Source organism: Gordionus sp. m RMFG-2023, chromosome 2 (genome assembly GCF_954871325.1).
Source record: "Gordionus sp. m RMFG-2023 chromosome 2, tfGorSpeb1-WG-v2, whole genome shotgun sequence".
NCBI classification, from domain to species: domain Eukaryota; kingdom Metazoa; phylum Nematomorpha; class Gordioida; order Chordodea; family Parachordodidae; genus Gordionus; species Gordionus sp. m RMFG-2023.
The window spans coordinates 39,561,439-39,581,545 of NC_088776.1; the positions used below are offsets into that span (position 1 = coordinate 39,561,439).

The following is a 20,107-nucleotide window of genomic DNA, read 5'->3' on the forward strand; positions in this document are numbered from 1 at the left end:
CTGCATTCTTTTTGCATAAAGTTATGTATTAGGTCGAGCAGATAAGTCATGACGATTACCCTGCATTTACAGTTAGCGCGAATTCGCGGCGAAGTATACAAAAATGAATGTAAAATTATTAAATTAATATCATATTTTGTACTTCACCGCGAATTGGCTTATAATTTATGGCATCTTTCTTAATTATTAATTACATTTTTTTTTAATATTTCTTTATCCTTTTCCTAATTTATAATAAAAAAATATTTATCACTCGTAATTCGTATGTAATCAATTAGTTACAAATATGATTTCCTCTTATGACAATTAATCTTCTGATGGTAGCATTTTAGAGGAAGATGACGCTAATGAGGATGATAATTCAACATTTTCAAACAATTACACTACTGAAAATAGACTATGAGATAAAATGTAGAGGGAAAAGAATTTGTGTACTTGTTGCAGGCATGCAAATAAGTTTTTTATGGTTAAATTTCCTAGTTTCGAAAGTTAAAGTCGTTTTTTTCTTAAAGAATAGTGCATCCTACTCTGTTAGAGTATGTCGACCAAGTAAAATATAACATCCCTGCTCCTTTTTACCTATGGTTACATGAATTCGATACTTTTGCAATATATTACTTTGATGTTTGAACCTTATCTAAATTTGAATCTCCTTATCTGCATTTCAATCTTTGTTTAAGTTTAAAATATTTGTGATTAAAAGTTGATATGGGGTGGTAAAACTAAACTTATTTGATAATAATCTTCAGAATTTAAAATTTTGGATCAAGTTAATTAATATTATGGTTTACGATTAAAATAAATTACTGTGGATATAAATATGTTTATCAGATTTTTCTTAATCTATTTTAGCAAATTTTAAGCAAGGTTAGCATTAATCAATAATTATGATTTAAAAATCCCTTTTATAAACAAAGAAAGACATTTTAATTTTAAAAAAAACTACAAACTATAAGAAAAAAAAATATATACACATTTATCGTTTTTAGTCATAAATCATATTTTTTTAAAAAAATACTATCATTTTTTAGCTACAAAATAAAATTTAAATCACTACTTTATCTTAATTATTTCGTGAGATAATCTAAATTAAATAAAGTGCATTTTCTAAATCTTTCGTTTTTTTGAAGAGCCATCCGGAAGTTAAGCGGAGTTGAGAAAAATGTATTCTTTTGGTCATAACAAATATTATCATTTAAATTTTTCTAAAAATATCCGCAAAGTTCGGTTAAAAAATAGTCTTTTTTTATTAATTAAAATGGAATTCTTATATTATATTTAAGACCATACTAATTAATACAAGAATGACAAATTTACTCCGACAACATGTTTCCCCGTCTGCCCATCCCTCTCATCTGAACGAAAATATCTTTCGTTAACCGCGGTGGTCAAGCTATCGACATTTCCAGATTGTAAAACCAATTCTTTCAATATGGAAAGTAAGTAAGGATTATTTTTGTCGAGTTTATGTAGTTTAGAACCCTCGAATTTTTCTAGATCCCATAGATTTTCGTTACCCATCGATTGTAGTGGTTTAGAGTAGCAGCTTATGTTTTGGTTGGATACTAAAAATTTAAAGAAAAGGTAAAATAAAAAATAATAAAATTGATTTAGCGAAAATAAAATTGAAAACTGTGAACTGTAAGAATTATTTTTTTCTTTATACTTTTTATTTTTTAAAAAATTCCCTAGTTATTTATTTTATTCATTTTCACTTTTTCTCGATTTTTAATTTGCCCATAAATAAATCATTTCAACTATTCGTAACTCCGAATATTATTTTTTTAAAAAAACTTTTATAAAATTCGGTAGTATTACCTTAAACTGAATTGTAAAGTAGTTTTTTTTAACATAAAAAGATTAATTTTTACAGTATTAATTTATTACAACATTTTTTTAGCTTTAAAAACTTATAAATATAACTCACTGGATACATTTTCAGCATTTGTGTCAAAATTGAGTGATACATCGTCACTATAATTATCACTGGAACGAATTGCAAATTCGCGTTGTTCGTCTTCGCTTCTAAAAAAGGGTATATTTTTATTTGATAAACTCATTTAAAAATATCACTTTTTCTTCATGATTAATTTAATAAAAATAACTGGATATAAATCATCGAAATGATAAATTTAAAACTTCGTATAATATGATGTAATTTATAATTTCCTCATAAAAATATTTTCAACGAAACCATTAGGAATTGGGTATAGAAGTTAAGATAATGCTTATCTAAATATGGTCTAGATTTTAGAACTTATCACTTATATTTTTGGAGATGTGAAAGGTTAGAGTATGAAATTGGATCTATTTTTATACTTAGATTGATTATATTTCAATTAAAGATTTTTTAAAAATATTTTTATTTTTTTAATGTGGTGGTCCATTTAACCACATTATAAATCTGAAATCCTTTTAACAAATACTGAATTTCTCTTTATAAAATTTTAGGGAAATGCAACTTAGACCAATCTATATCTTTATAAAAAATGGAATGATGAATTTTGGTTTTAATAGTATAAATATAAAAAAAAACATTTTAAAAATAAGGTTTTATCGATATTTTTTATCGGATCGGACCCACAGGCCGATATTATTAAATTTTCTGATCCGATATAATGGTGTCTTATTTAATTTTTTTAAATTTATTATTTATTTAAAAAATAAATTTGTGTGCAAGTTAAGAATATTCTTATATAATTGAAGTGATAATGTTTTTGAAGCTAACAAATAATTAAAAATATGAATATGTTTAAAAAAAATAAAGTTTTTAAAATTTTTGGAATCGGCATAATCATGAATAGACTATCTACTCTCTAAAGATATAAAGACTTTTGGGATAAGAAAAAGATTGCATTTGTTTTACTATAATATTTATATGCTTAATTACATCATTAAAATGCATTTTGAAGCGTCGTTGAATACAAATAGCTAGTGACGGGTCATTTTGGTTTCATATTTTGTTATAAATGAATCATAAAATTTTAATGTAAATTCTTTATAATGGAAAACCAAAATGGCATAATACCAACTGATTTGTATTAGTGAATGAATGGTCAGTATAGGTATTATTATAAATGTCAGTTAACTGAATAAATATAAAATAATAGGTTAACTAAAATTTGATAGTATTATTTAAAATATTATGGCCATAGTTTAATCATAGGTGGCAATATAATATATTATATTAAAAAGGGAAGATTCATTGAAAAATTAAAATATATTAAATTAAATTGCATATGTATAACAAAATCAAATTAGTTATATCGGATTGACCTTCAAAAGGTCGTATTGATACATAACTAAAAAACAACGAATCTTTTTTAAATATAATCTGTTGTAAAAAATGAAAAAAACATACAAAACAAAAAACAGTTTTTTTTAAAAGTGCTTTTCCACGAAAAAACGATTTTTTTATCCATAAATTATATGTAATTTAAATTGTTATTTATAATGAGCTAGTTTTTAGTTAATCTTTAATTGAATGGCAATAAGTGTAGAAGTTAATTTATTATACTATGACCCTTGATATCTTAAAAAATCAAAGTTCCAAAAATTAAATTGTTTGAAGGACATTTTAAAACATGAACTTATTTTTAGACAACCACTCAGACCCAGTGTAATATTGGATCGAGGCTGGCCATTAAGAAAAATGGGTTACTATAAAAAAAATTGGCAAAATTTCCGCAATAAAAAATTTAAAATTTGTTCATCACAAACCATTCCCTTCAAATCACGACAAAAATTCATATTTTTATCAACCCGATTAAATTCCACTTATAAGATAGTAAATTAAGTAAGTTAACTTGTAATTATGTAAGGTTAAACAACCACCTATATACCAAATTGTTATCAAGCTTTTATTAACTTATAATTGGGATGTTTAGCCAATGCTGCTTCAATGTGGCCTTGATAAAAGGCGGAATAATCCGCCCACATTACCCTATCGGCCAGGAAGAAAGAGGGTTTACTACTATTCGCACTGTATTTATTACATTGATTCTCGGGGATTGATTTGTTATCTGGAATATAATCCGTTTTGTGATGATCCGCGATAAAGTATTGGTCCGATGCTGTAGCTATAAATTTTTTTATCTTGTCTCCCACAAGACCCGCCGCGGATTTCATAAGGGCGGTCGTTGGGTTATCTGGGATTATATGGGACTGATTGGTATGGCGTATATTGTCGCTCAATTTATCATAAGGTGCGTTGCTGCTGTTCATACTGAGTTTACTTCGAAAATAAAAGAAGGTTTAAATTCAGTTAGAAATAAAAGATAACACTTATATTCAATAACGAGAGGAAAGAGGAGTTTATAATAAAAATTAAATAAAAATCTTCAAATTTTAAAACTTTTATAAAGCACAATATAAAAAAAATATTGTCATATCTAGGATGCAGTTTTAAAATATTTGATTGCTAATTTACACGATTGTTTAAAATTTAAATGAACAAAATAAAATGTCTGCATTTTGGGGGGTTTATAAATAATATTTAGCATATTTTTTAGAACTTACCTTGCCCACGATCCATCTTGCGGCAAAGATAGTCGGTGACGAGAAAATGGTGTCTTATTGACGCTAGCGTTAAAATTATCAGAAGGTGGTAAAGAAAACGAGTTATTATGAGTTGTCACATCTGTCGTAACATTTGATATGTTTGACATCGTATTATTATTTAAAACGATCGAAGTATTTGGAATATCCGCATTGCTATTCAAGAGACTATTGGAGGATGACAAGGAGGGAGGATAGTGAACCAATAAAGCATTATCGAGTTTCGTGAGGAAGCTGTCTAAACGCCGGGAAAGCATTTTTGCGATGGGAGATTCGGTATTGGATTTTCGGATTGGCGGAGTTTTGGAAATATTGGAAAAAGTAGTAGAAATATTGGGGTGATCGGCGGGGGTTAAGTCTGGTGGGTTTGGGAGGGATAAAAATATTTTCAAGAGAAGACAATTTGTTTTATACATATAAAATTATTGATAGTATAATAAAGAATCTATACCATTTCCAGGCTGGGACTTCTCAGAGGAAGATATAACACATATATCCTGTTTAATGTTGCTCAGGTTTGGTTCTGAATTAAAAGCTTGTATCTTGGGGCGTGGAATTGTCACTATAAATATTAAATTCATTGACGTTACATTTTTGTGTGTAAATAAATAACGAGTAACTTATGATTAAAGTTTACAGCACTAAAAATATTCAGAAAATTTCTTAAATACAAATTAAATTTATGTAATATAGTATAAAAATACCTTCTGGTTCTGAATAATAACCCGAAATTTCCATCTGCCCACCATTGTAAGAAGCCGTAATATTTCTGATTTGCTTCCTGTGTTTATATGTGCCGTCAGTATTATCGTATTGTTTATTATTATCTACACCTTTACCGTAAGCAATATTAATGTTTGATTTATTGTTCTTAATCAAATCAAAGGTTCTCCTGGAATAAGTGTAAAAATAAGGGCAGCTCCTTTTGAAATGGCCGCATGCTATGACTACGTTCTTTATCTTAGCCCAGGAGATTTGTGCCGATAGATTGGTGGAATTTGAGTCGCTTTCGAAGACAGCCTAGTAAAAGTAAACTTAGATTATATAAAATATTATCATTTTTCATAAAGATACTCCTCATTATTTAATGAAGAGTATCTTCTAAAAGGTTGAACTTGAATCTAATCATATATAAATAATATTCATCAAAAAAATATTCCAAAATCTGTTAGAATGAACCGACTATTAATTATAATGTCATTCCATATTAAATCGATAGTTGAATCTTTTTGTATACAAACTAAAGTACCAGAAACTAAGGCAGTGTCAAATTTTAACATCCTAGTTTTTATATTTTTGGAGAATCAAAGGTCTATTAAAAATAGCCTATTTTTACGGTTCGATTGTTATTCAAATAAAAATTAACTAAAAACTACAGTATTATAACTGATTTTAATATCAAAATAAAATATTCTATTTTTTAAAAAAATATTAAAAATTTTTTTTTAATGTGATGATTCATTTATCTCCATTCTAAAGTTTAAAATCTTTGTAGAAAATAATAAATTTCTCCGATGTTTATAATATTTTGATGATTCACCATATTAATTTATATCTGTATTTAAAAAAAATTGGAATGTCAAAATTTAACTTTTGTGAAGTAAGCTAATAAAAACATTTTTTGGCATAATATGTAATTAATTGTTCTAATATTATTTAAAAAGTTTTTATATGATATTCTAATTATAGTAAAGAATCTATTACACAGATTTATGCAATATTTTAATTTAAATTGGCAAGGAAACAATTACAAACACATAGTAACATGTATTATACTTATATTACTCTAAAATATTTTTTTAAATAATTCAACCATGGGAATTTTTTTTAATTTCTTTTAAAATCTAAAATTTTTCATATTATATATTCTAAAATATTTTTTTAAATAATTCAACCACAGAATTTTTTTTAATTTCTTTTAAAATCTAAAATTTTGCATATTATATAGTAGATTGATTCTTTTCTATTATAAAAATAACATATAAATATATTTTATATAATATTAGAACATTTACTTACATATGTTATCTATATTCAATAAAAAAAATAATTATCATTTGTGTTTTTATCAATTTTGCCTATGAAAGCGAAAACTTAGAATTCTAATTTTCTTTTATACAGATATATGGCTTTAGTGATATTTTCTTAAAATTTCACAAAAATCAAGAAACAGATCATTTTTTACAAGGACATAAAAAAATAAAAATTTTTATAAAATAGAATCTTCAAAAATATAAGAACTAGGATGCCAACATTTGAACATTGTTTAATTTACTTGTAATTTATACAATATTTCACCCAAATTTCAAGTGGTCAGATGAATCGTGATCAATCCAGCATGGAATGACCCTAATAAAAAATTCAAATATCAATAAACTATTATTTTTGGTATTAGTCAATATTGGGGATCGACCGCTAGGGTGCTATTATCGATTACATTGTGTGACAAGAAAAATGGGAGAAGAAAATAAAAACAAGTTTTGGTGCAGAATTTGACGCTGAGTTCGAATTCGGTTTCCAAATTTTCCCTACACGTCAAGTTTTAAAAATATTACCGTATAAAGACAACTTTTCGAAATCTCAAAAATGGTAAAATTTAGATCTTTATACGGATATATTTTAAAAAGTATCGAATAAAAATCCCTGAAAATTGGTGATAGTGTTAAACTTATATTTCTTTATAAATTTATTAATTTTTATAATTTTTTATATTGGTTTTTGAGAAAAATGGTAAAGAATTTCGTTTTGGGGTTCTTAAGTTTCAATTTAAATTACTATCAAAATTATTAACTTTAGAAGATAAATTTTATATAATTTTGCTTCAAATATGCTCAAGATTATATATTAATTCTAATTATGTTTCAAAAGTACTCTATGCCATGAAAATTCAACCAAAATCTATAAATTAAAAAAGTCGGTACAGATATTTTCGAACTTTTTAATTTGTACACTTTTATTGAATTTTCTCTGCATAAAGCATTTTCAAAGCAAAATTAAGGTAATATTTATCTTTAGTTTTATTTAATAATATTTTATGCATTTATAATCAATTTATACCAAAATCAAATATCTGTACCCACTTTTTTAATTTGTACTCTTTTTGAATTGAGCATTTTTGAAGCAAAATTCATTTAAAATGCAATATTGGTAATTTTTTCATATTTTTTAGATGTATTTAAGAATATTTGTTTTTAAAATCAATTTATATCAACCCGTAGTATGGGCAATAAATAATAATGCCAAATAACGAGTAGGAAGAAAGGAGAAGAATTATTTTTTTTCGATTAATTTTTCATAAAGCGAAGAGAACGAAAGCCACAATAAATAAATATATTAAATGTAAGCTATATTAAAAAAAGATTTTATAAATAAAGGTAAATTTAAAAAATATAGGTTGTTTAAAAATTGAGTAAGGATTTTATAAAAAAAAATGTATAATAATAATAAGGAAGGTTTGCTGCAAAAATTAATATTTTTTTAGTTGTTGGGATCATTAGAACCGGAGTTATAAACCTTCAAAAAGTGCTAAAATGACCTTTTTGGCCACTTTAACCTAAAATAAATAAAAAACCTGACGTGCTAGAAAAAAACTGACAGCGGATTTAGAATATGCTTAAAAAACTGTCTTAAAACATGTTTATTTTATTTTCTCCCAAAAAATCAAGTCGAAATTTGTCACACATTGTTATTAGATAAAAAGGTAATATAGGATCATCTCTAGTTATGGAATCATTAACATTATTCAAAAGTGTAATATAAATGCACCTCTGGTTATGGGACTGTTAACTTATTTTTAGATTATTTTTTTACTTTAATGAGATAAATGTAATAAAACAATTTTTTGAAAGACTAAATACTTTATTATAATATCCATATGTGACAGCGTTGGGGTGCAATCCTAATCTCCGCATCTCTTTCAACACTCTTACAGCTATCAGGGACTCGTTGTAAATACCGCATAATTGTAACAATATACGATAGCATAACTTTTTGTAATTGAGGAGAAATATATTAAAGAAAAACATATAAAAAATAATATATAATTTCGCGTGTAAACAAATACTTTTTAAATGTTCAATAATTCAAAAAATATAAATATTTGTAGAAATTTTAACTTAACAAAATTTAATAGTATATATCTATCCCAAAGGCATACTTAAAATTTATAGTAGTCTCCTAATTTATTTTTAAAAAAGTCCAATATATTTTCTAACTATATATATATATATATAAATAAAACATCAAATATATTTTATTCCAAAAATCGTTCTTACTTCGTTAGGAAACTTTATTCCAGTTTTGGGAATTTGAGTCAAAATTTCCAAAGCGCAGTATAGAGCCTTGCGTTTATTCTGACAAAATTTAACGTAGGCCGGTAGATACAAGAACCATATGGAAAAACAGGAATTTAACAAGAACCTGCAAATTGAAAAGTTATACGTTTATAATTTATGACACAAAAAATTATCTATAATGTATTTTTGTCTTGTATTTCGTTACATGACTATTATTATTAGGTTCTATACAAAGACTGCATATTTTGGCCCAGTATAAAATTTTAAAATTTGGTCATTCTAAATAATTTTGGCTGCTATTTATAAATGATTTCAGGTGGAAATGGAAACTATGCGAAGCCAAGGAATGATAATATAATCCATTATCAACTGGATAATTGATATAATTTCTATTAAAGTAATGCAAACCCGGGTTTGTGAATTTTTTATTATATTAAAACCTTGCCCAGTATTTTTTTAAATAATAGCATTTCGCGGCTCCTCCCAATGGAGGTCCAGAATGGTCAGATGAAAAAAATTTTAAAAGTGCTAGATTTTATCATTATAAATTTTAATTATATTCCTCATATTTAAAAAAAAAATTCGTGGTATGTGATAGATTTTTGAAATTTTTTAAAAATGGGGTATAAATTGGGGACTTTGGTCAGTGGGGATATTTTATTTTTCTTGAGAAAAATGGAGGAGTCTACCATAATGAGGGAGCAATGGCAATCCTATGCAGGTCTCCAGTTCTACGTCTATTGATATTTTTGGTGAAAATGGAGATAATACCAAAATCGCATAATTGTAAATTACCTCCATCCCTACTAAAAAAAACAAAATGTAACTAAAATATAGTTCATTCTACTTGAAGCAATAATGAGATTGTAAAAGTATTTTTTAAAATAACCTTTCCCCTACAAAATTGGTGAAATTAGATTTAGAACTCCATAATAATCATATTGACTCGTGGGCACATTTCCTTCTTCTATTATTTTAAACATTTTGTTCAATTTATTTATTTTTTTGCCAAATCTCTTTCTACCCCTTTTTAATGTCTATCTTTTATCATTTACGAAGTGCAAAAAAAATATTTAAAATTTTTAATTTAACATGCTTAAATTAAATTTACCTTGTGCTTTTCTTACTCTAATGGATAACAAATATTTAAAAACTAGTATATATTAATATATTTACCTAGCTTTAAAAACGGGGTTGTCAAAATTGATTTGCGCTATCTGAATATAATATTTGTAAATAGATAAGAATTTTCATATCCGAATTTGTGAAACAAATAATATAATCGTTTTAGATGTCTTACTCAGAATTCATAGTTAATGCGAAGCAAAAAGCGAAACAAATTTGCGGCAAAATATTCTAACCTAATTTTAAAGTTCAATATCTTCAAAAAAAATTTTTATTGCTTTCTCTTAAAAAATCGCGTGAAAAACGTAAAACGTTTTGTTTTAAAAAATTAGCTGCAATCAGGTTAAGGTTCATTCATAAACTCGATAACTATGAATGCGTTATGGTATTTACTATATTTTGTATTTTCCACCTAGTCGTTAGCCTTAGCGCTAACTGTAAATTCAGAGTTTAGACATTAAGTGTATTGCCTTGATAAAATTTTTTGAAATTTATAGCATTTATTGAGCATCTTTTTGTCGAAAAATGTAAAATTCTTAAAATATAAATTTTAAACAAATTTAGCAATGAATAATTTATTTATAGGCAATACGCGTATTTACTAATTTAAATTATGCTTGTAACATGTATATTTAACATTCACAGTATAAAACCCGTAACCCGCTTACAATGTTTCCTCGTTTTTAATTTCCGGCTCCTTAAGAAAAGTATTTAGCGGGTTATTTATTAATGTTATTTATAAAATTTACTTTTTTTCCAGACTTAATCTCTTGTTTCGTCCGAGTTATTAGAGGGCTGCCTTTGCAAGGTGAAGATGTACAAGAATTCTCGTTGAATCCTTGGTTTGGTACAATTTTGTAACAAATATTTGTTAAAATATACGTGCAATAATAGAATACAACCGGTTAATTCTTATGCAAGCTCATCATATCTAATTTAACTTATATTGTTAAAAAAAATTTAGAATTTCAAACGAATAAAATGATAAAACATACTTAATTTAGAAAAATGATATACAATCATGGACTAATCATATTTAATCAAACTAGTGAAGCTTAAATATCTTTTAATATATAATAAAAATTTGATTAATACGTCCGTAATGAAATCTTTTAATGAGATCAATTTTTCAGTTTTAATATTAGCTATGGTATTTCTGTTTATATAATATATATTCTTACACTTTTTTAAAAAAAATCTAATTAATTAATTTCCTGATGTAACGAATATATTTATAAAAGTAACTTCTTATAAAAAATAAATAAAATAAAGTTTAAGGTATAAAGAAATAAATAGTTAAATCATAAATTAGAGTTGAATGATTTATATCTTTTTTTAAATAAAAATTATATTTAAATAATCGTTTTGCTTAAATTTCAAATATAGTTTAAATTTAAGAAAATATAAAGAACTTTTATAATAATTACAATCTGTTCATTATTGTTTTAATCATAAAATTTTCAAACTATTATTCGAAGACCAATTGCTACTTAAAGGTGTTGTAGATTGCAAGGATGGGTGTTTAGGAGGTATCGCCACGTTACTACCAAATTCATCGATAGGGCTCTCAGGCGGTTCTCTAGCGCCATCTTGTTTAATTAAATTTGAGGTACTTGTTTCAGAATCAATAAGATCGGGTAAGTAGAATAATGTGGGGTCTAGCTCGGGAAATTTGGTATATCTATTTTTTAATGAGTTAATAGAAAGAAAGAGCTTTAAGAATATTTTTCCCATTAAAAGTGTATTTTTCTGAGAATTATAATTTATGAATGCCTTTAAGATATAACCAGAAATTGGCAATTCCTTCTAAAGCTCGATTGACAAAAATAATAATATAATAAATTTCACAAAGTATCGCATTACTTATAAATCATCCCTTGAGGCAAACCGATGGTGTCCGGAGGAGGTATATACACGGTGTAATCGCTTAAAAAATAATTGCAAATATTCATTATATAAGAAACGACAATATTAACTAACCATCATTATGTAGTATAAGGGTAATTTTTTAAAGGCAAAAACTAAAAAGCCTACTATAAAAAAAATGGTTAGCCTGGCAAAATAAAAAGGCACTAGTATAGAAGTGATGACTTTGTTATGTGGACTTTAATCGCTTTTACTGCATTTTAAATTGTAATAAGTGAGAATTTTATAAAAAATTTTATCTTTTAAACAATATCTGTATTTGTAAATCATAGTTATATTTTATTTAAAATAATTTTCAATCATTAAATTGTTTTATTATAATTCATTAATATACCTATTTAAGGTTTCGTCATTCATATCCCGCAAAAAACTTTGATCGTCTTTATCGGCAGATGGATCAACCTTTAAAAAGAAATAAAAATATATATGTTTTACTATTCGGGTTTAAGTTAATAGCTTAACATTGAATAAACCATAATTATTTTAAAACTTGTCCAGAGCTCGAACATAATCATGTTTTGTGTATAAATTGTTTTAGTGCCCAAAAGAATGTGGGTTTTACATTATAGTTTAGGAAGATTAAGCATTTTAAGGGCTTGGACAATTAAGATTCTCAACTATTTAATTGCCAATACAGGGTCATACAATGACCAATCGATCAGAAAACATGATTTTCGGTGGGTAAAATTTTGTACACAAACTAAAATCCATGGAATTTTTAACCTGAACTTAGCTTGCTTATCGTTTGAAAAAAATTTTGTTTAACCCAACCACACAATGTTTAAAAATCATTTTATTGGTTGTTTTGAATTTCATTTCAATGATTTATTTTAAACTTATAAAATATACAATATAATAAAATAATTTTTAATAAATAAAAGTCAGTTCCATTTATTTCGCCCGAAAACTACTTAAAATTCACCCACCCATTGTTTTAAAAACATCTTTCCCGCCCTCTCACCCGTCCAATGTTCAAAAAAATTTAACTCTCCTGCCAGTTGTATGGGCGGGCTTGAGCTAGAAGTTTGAACCCCCCCGTGGCAAACCTCTAGTACACACAGGGCTCTGCATTTGACCGGTCAAATAGGATTTGGTCAATTGACCGGTCAAATATGGTCAAATTTAAATAAACGATTTTTTATGATATATTAACTTTATTTTATATATAATAGAAAAAATTATTTTTATAATATTAAATTATATTTTTCTAAATTTTATATTTAATGTTTCGCTCTCCATGGCAGTCTTGTTCTAATTTATATTCAATATTATCATTTTCTATTATATTTTAAATCAATCTTAGGTTATGATATACTTTTACCAATTTTCTGGTTGTCGAGATCTTCAATAGATTTTTTTCTTCTATGAATATTACCCCAAACATACCAATTTCTTTCTGAAAAAGAAGTATAACTAGGAATTGTTAGTAGGATATTAATTAGATACTTCTCTTAATGTTCAAGATGAGCAAAGCCCATTCCAACAACTTGAGCCCGAAATCGAATTGTATTTAATGAATGTTACTGCTTCCACATTTTTAAATATACCGCCGTTTTTACTTCTGAAATTTATTATATCACTTAAAATATTTTAATTATCATCTGTCTAATTCTTATATTATATGTTCATCAAATTCCCTACTAGTAAGATGCTCCCCTTATATTGGGGAGCCAATAAATAATCACCACTGTGAGCACATGTATTTGGATTGTTTTTCCAAATGTATCTTTAATTTTTTTTTCTTCAGGTGGAGAAATTATAAAATCATGGCATGATTGAATTTTGTGTTTTCTAAATTAAGCATCTCGATTTTTACGTAAGCCAAGGTACATTTATCCCTTTGTACTTACAACAATAAGACAACTAAATGTTAATAAATAGTTTTAAATTTTAAATTTTTCATCCAAAATATTTCTTCATTTAATATATTATTGGTAATTTCTTTCGGACAAATATCCAACTACGTCAACAGCTGCTTGAGTTTTCTTACATATTTGTATTTGCTTCTTACATTTTATTGACAATGCCTATCTGCTTGTATAATTGTACATAATGTAATATAAATTGCCAATTAGTAATTTTCAACCATACTCTAGAAAATTTATCATATTTATTTATATATTGAGATCCAATCAAAATAATAATGAAAAATGTTGAGATGGCCTGATTAATTTTTTATATATATTTCTTTTTCGTTATTAACTCAATACTAACCTATTAAATTGATTTTTCGTTTATGTAAATTATTAAATTGATTTTTCGTTTATATAAATTGATTTTTACAAGCTATTAAGCATGAAAATATATTACATTTTCAGTAAAAAAATAATTTTTAAATAAAATTAAAATTTCTTATATGATTGTAATTTGAATTGATGAATAAAATCTCCTAAATTTGTTATACCTATTACAAGTAAACATTATGGACAATTGCATACTAACTTAGAAAACTTCAAAAAAAATTCTCTTATTTTAATAAGAAAATCATATATTATAATATAAAATTAAATCTATTCCTTGATACAAATATATTTTAAATAATTGTAACCTTTATTATATGGATAAACATGCTTATAATACATATTAGTTAACTAAATCAATCTATGTATTCATTCAATTACAAATTTATGTAAAAATACTGAATATTAAATAATGATTTCAAATATCAAAATAAAGAATCTACCATTTATTTATTAAAAATATTTTATTTTTTTAATGAGGCGGTCCATTTAATTATTCTAAAGTTTTATCTCAATAAATATAAGAGCTAGGTTGCAAATGTAAACACTGTTTAGTTATGTGCATCATCTTTTGATAACAATATTTCCCAAATGGAAACCAGCGTCTACTTAAGCGGGGGGGAAGGGGGGGGGCTAGTAGGTGGTAGGACAAATTTATTGAGGGGTTATCTATTAAATTTTTAGATGAAATAGGACAAAATATATTGCTGTAAAAATTAATACTTTTATTATAGACCTATTTTAATACAATGATATTGCTGATCATCGACCAAATCTATCATCTACAAACAATCATAGACATTATTTACCAAATAAAACTTTCTGCTATCCTTTTAAATGTAATTTAAAAGGGTTAAACATTCTCAGCCAACTTCATGCTAAATGCATTCATTGTAAAGTCATGCATCCCGCTGATGGAAACCTATAAACAACAATTCACTTGGCAGTGATGTGGTTAGCTCTACGACTGGCAACAATGCCAATATTTTTACTACTTTTCAATACCAATACAATTCAATATAAAATCAAACATTGCATTGTTTTTAAATGTATACCATGCCAATACTAATCGCTAATTCAATTTAATAATAGAGATATATTGGTTTAAAAGTTATACCAACATTACCAATATTATTTAATAATAAATTAATACAATATAATATCTTATATTTTTAGAATTATTTACTAAATTTTTGGCTTGTAGATAAGAGCTAAAAATAAAACCTTAGATATCTGAATCGAAATATTTTTGTCTTGAATCTTCCCAAAAATGTATTGGTGCAATTATTAGTTCAATAATTGTTAATACAAAAGATTAACCAATATATAAGTTTAGCTGTGATAGGAATATTTTTGTATCTATTGAAATATATTCATATTAGTTATTTATATCGGATATCGTATTTGAAGACAAACAAACAAAAAATCAAAACTTAAATAATGCTGACTCTGAAAAATTTTCTAATGAACAAGGAAAACATTAAGCTTACACCCTTTTTGAAAATGATGATGTTTATTCTAAACTAAACACAATCAAGAGTTTTAATAATAATAAATAATAATTTAAATTTTTCTCTAAATTGTTTGGATAATAGTTAAAACCAATACCAATATAATATAAAGAAAATCTTGTTTAAACAATAGTTTGAATTAAATACCAAGTATTTTGTTGGTATTGTAAGCCAGCACTCTAATCATTTGTAGTGTGCTAAAAGTCAATTTAGTGATTTCACGTGCTTTAAAATTATATATTTTGCTCAAATATAAAATATTTTAAGGTTTAAATTAAATTTAGGCCATCTTTAAAATATAGTCAAATAATCCGGATAAAAATGGTTTCCACAGTGGGTATTTATATAAAAATTAAGGTAAAATCACATGCAAATATTTATTTTTGTGTATATTAACACCCTGCCCGGATCTGTCTAAGTCCGCCGTACCTGATGATTTGTAGATTTGGATATACATCAAGCGGGACCTATATATATTTCCAATGCAGTACTCTAGTGAATTATATCAGAGGCCTGCAGACCTGGTCCGGGTACAGGGGCCGGGCCATATATATTTTTAATATACCCAGGCTAGGCCGGGTATATTTTAAAACCGAATATTTTAAATAGCCATTATTAGCTATAAAAATTAAAAATAAATGAAATACTTTTAAAAAACCAGGGCCGTGCAAATGGAACCTCTGCAGGTCTCTGATGTATATATTAAGTATTTTTTACCCTTTCAGATATCTCATCGAAAAAGGTTAAATGGCTGTCCTTAGTAGTGACGAACGATCTATCCTGGATAAATTGACAAAACATTTGGGTCTCAGTCACGCCAGTGAAGAAAGGAAGACAAGATCGGTCTCTAGACCTCAAGAAACCTAAATATAGAAAAATATATTTATAATGTAAAATATCTTTAAAAAATCTATTTGGAGATGGAAATCCGAAAATAATAATAGGAAGCAAATAATTATTCCAAAGGAGTACAAATATCTTATAATAATTGAGTTTTATGGTCATCTTTAAGGCATTTTTTTTAAAGTGGTAACTTATAGAATGAAAATATAATATATAAAGTTAATAGTAAACTGCTCACATTGGTACCCAAACTGAAATAATCGTATTCAATCATATACCTCCAAAATCGAATAGGTGTTTGACTTCGTAACCAGCTTGATTGGGAGTTTTGGTTAAGGGCATTAAATATCTCTGGTAACCCTTGAGTAGGCAGGCCATAAACCTTAGAAACGTATCCTGAATTGACCTTTCGATCACTTCCTTTAATTTAGAAACGGAAAATTGTTATTGTTATTCGATAGATATTATACATATATTTTGCAATTTAAAATAATATCATAGATATTTGATTAATATAAGATAAATATTTGTGGATAGACAATTTTCCACTCCAACTGCTTTTGATTTTTAGGTTGTCTAAATGGCAAAAGCTATTAAGAAACAAAGAAATATATAAGGCCCCCAGTCTTGATAGCATGAGTTTTGAACATTTAAAAGCCGCACCTATCTTCAATAAAATCTGTACTACTGGCGTCATTCCTGTCGATTTGAATCTATCACTTTATTCAATTTTCCAAAAATTTATCCACCTTCTTTCAGAGATTATAGTTGCCCTTACATCTATCGCTTCTTAAAAAATCATGGTTTTCTTAGCCCCAAATTTTCATCAACTTCCCACCTATTTCCAAAATATATTAGTTTCTACCGCCGGTAAGAATATTCTGGAGCATATGATTACCCTTATCACTATAATTCAGTAATACGTCTAATACAAACTCCTGTTCTTTTGGCAATATTAAAGATATGAAAGCGGAATTGACCCAAATATAATCAAGATCCTTAGTAATCATAACAATAATCATTCTTCCAAATTTCATAAACAATCTACAATATCATCTCTTTAGAATTAAAACGGGTGTAAAACAAAGGTGTGTTCTCTCGCCGATATTATTTAATATAGAAATCAACAAAATTATAAGTGAAACACTTACGCTCTCTAATTTATTAAACATGGTCCCGAATGACAAATTATTTTATGTACAGAAGAAAATAATATCTTATGCTGATGACTTATTGTTAATCATAAGAACCACGGATGAAACATTACTTTGATTAGTATCCTAGAAGTATTCAGCTCAAAATTGGAACTACAAATTAATCCCGACAAAAAGGTAATTAAGTGGCCCCTTCGATGTCTACCACAAACGATATTTTTATAAATTTTCAAATTACAAAATATGCCTCGACGGTAAAATATTTGGGTGTTTCGCTCAATATAAAGGTAGCATTAAAGGCGAAATCGATATCGAATAAAAATGTCAGCGTAGAGATATATCCGTATCCCAACTATGTATATTCAACTCTATAGTAGTACCATCCCTGTTATATGGGGTGAAACCATGGGACTTAATTATTACGGAAACGAAGAAACTTTAAAGATTTCATAAGAGATGCCCTAGATCCATAAACGGTTTCATATATCTTAAATCATTTAAAGCAAAAGATAAATTGTGAAAACTATCCAACATTACATCCCGGTTCACGTTACACTTAAAGAGAAGGATACATTATTGCCCATACTAGAATGATTTATAGATGTATTTATTTAAAGAAAAAAAATACATAGTAGTTATAAACCCCCCTGAGGTATTTTAAAACCACGAAAAATATTGGCGATTTAATCATTAATATAAAACTATTAAATAAATTTAAAAAACTTTTACAAATTTTTAGTGAAATAATTGCTCATATTATATTGAAAGGAATGAAGTAATTTTGTTTGTAATTAATGAACAAGACGTGGAGGGTTCGACGAATAAGTACCAAGTCAGGTATGGGGTGAATTGATGACGATAGTTATTATGGAGTATCTGGGACGAGGTGATCCATTTCGTTATGGATTTAATGATATAAAAACAGACACTAAGTCTAAATAAAAAATTGAAGAAAACTGGGCATTAATTAAGTTAACTACCTCTTCGATGAATGCACTGAACAACAAAAATAAAATACTTTAAGTTACCGTTAAGTAAAAATAATCGTTAGGAAGAAATCCATGGTGAGGTTCGCTCCCTTGCGATATATTAAAGTAAAAGGAAAATCCTTAAATGATAATAATAATTATAAAGAAGGGAACGAAAATTACAATAAGAAATTATTATTTGCGAGAATAAGTTAGTAAATTTAAAGGGTAGACTCCCCTAGTTATTTTATTCCGGTAAGATAGAAAGAGCCAAATTATAAGAAAAATCATTAAAAAATTCATCATTTATTATTGGAAGTAAAATACCAATAAAATAGAAAGTGATTTTTTTTTTTGGGGGGGGGGGGGGGGGGGTGACTTATTACTTATATTAAAAGATTATTGATAACTTGTAATTTGACGCGTTTAAAGTCATCGTCAATCAAAGAATTTCGGCGGGACTTGATAAATCGAGTGGAAATAATTTCGGGGTTTACCTCGAGGTATTCCATGATTTTGAAGTGGGCGTGTCTCATTATTTTGCAAGATTTCTTTTTTTAAAATTATGATTAATATTAATATTTGTCTAATGACTAATGAGGGAGCTGGATGTATTTTCCCTTCATATATTTTATTGCAGAGCTCAGACCGGCTCTTTTAAGGTCTCTGCGTGGGTATTTTTCTAAAAAATAATTTGAGTTTTACATTATTTTTTATGCCCTTTTTCTGAAAAATTTCAATTATACTCATTATTTTAAAAAAATAAATAAACTAAAAAAATAAATAAACTATATTTCTTTTTATAAGTCTCCAAAAAAGATTATGGCAAGCCTCCCAAGAGTTATTAAATCTTTAGTAAAATTCTAGTTACGTCGAAGGGTATAATGAATCCATTTTTGGGAAAGTTGATAAGAGGTAACTCAATCTTTATAATAAAAAATACTAAAAAATATTATTACTGGAAAAGGGGTCAGAGAAGTAATTAGTATACTCGAACCTGCAAAATGAGTCATTAACTGTACAAGGAAAAGTATAAATATTCTTTTATTTCGATTTTATATTTATTATAAATAACTAGTAGATACCCCGTCAAATATGACGGGGAATGAAAATTTTCTTCTTACTTTTATGCATGTTACTTGTTATTTGAAAATAATATCCAATTTTTATTCTTCTTACCCCCTCATCCATTCAGGCCAAGTTTAATCCATTAAAACTAAGTGCTATGGTTTGAGTAAAAATAAATTTAAAGCATTTACTTGATAAAACCAATATTATTTGTTAAATATTACTGATTACTTATACCTAATATTTAATATTAAAAAAAATTAAAGCCATATTAATTATGAAAAATTCTTCCAAGCCCAATGAAAGATCATAATAATTTTGGCAGTTAAGAACTGAAATAAAATATTTAAATAATCATAATGAATTTAAAAATACAATCAAAATTCAGATTTTCATGGGCCTTGGTTTTTTGTTCAGGTC

The 20,107-nt window shown here is 26.5% G+C and overlaps 1 protein-coding gene across 8 annotated transcripts in view; it reads right to left on the reverse strand.

Moving 5' to 3' along the window:
* Nucleotides 1-20,107, reverse strand: part of LOC135925183 (C-myc promoter-binding protein-like) — a 59,102-nt gene that overhangs the window by 8,584 nt on the left and 30,411 nt on the right. For 6 of the 8 annotated variants that reach the window (XM_065460394.1, XM_065460397.1, XM_065460396.1 and 3 more), the window contains 16 exons: nucleotides 19,030-19,170; nucleotides 16,776-16,917; nucleotides 16,372-16,517; nucleotides 12,238-12,305; nucleotides 11,841-11,903; nucleotides 11,444-11,658; nucleotides 10,727-10,815; nucleotides 10,029-10,069; nucleotides 8,832-8,976; nucleotides 8,415-8,543; nucleotides 5,262-5,577; nucleotides 5,009-5,119; nucleotides 4,519-4,915; nucleotides 3,869-4,234; nucleotides 1,928-2,025; nucleotides 1,318-1,565 (listed from right to left, as the gene is read on the reverse strand). In XM_065460394.1, coding sequence (XP_065316466.1) covers nucleotides 1,318-1,565; nucleotides 1,928-2,025; nucleotides 3,869-4,234; nucleotides 4,519-4,915; nucleotides 5,009-5,119; nucleotides 5,262-5,577; nucleotides 8,415-8,543; nucleotides 8,832-8,976; nucleotides 10,029-10,069; nucleotides 10,727-10,815; nucleotides 11,444-11,658; nucleotides 11,841-11,903; nucleotides 12,238-12,305; nucleotides 16,372-16,517; nucleotides 16,776-16,917; nucleotides 19,030-19,170 — 2,715 coding nt within the window. The remainder of the gene's footprint in view (nucleotides 1-1,317; nucleotides 1,566-1,927; nucleotides 2,026-3,868; nucleotides 4,235-4,518; nucleotides 4,916-5,008; nucleotides 5,120-5,261; nucleotides 5,578-8,414; nucleotides 8,544-8,831; nucleotides 8,977-10,028; nucleotides 10,070-10,726; nucleotides 10,816-11,443; nucleotides 11,659-11,840; nucleotides 11,904-12,237; nucleotides 12,306-16,371; nucleotides 16,518-16,775; nucleotides 16,918-19,029; nucleotides 19,171-20,107) is intronic. The other 2 variants (XM_065460398.1, XM_065460399.1) reach the window with 2 other exon arrangements.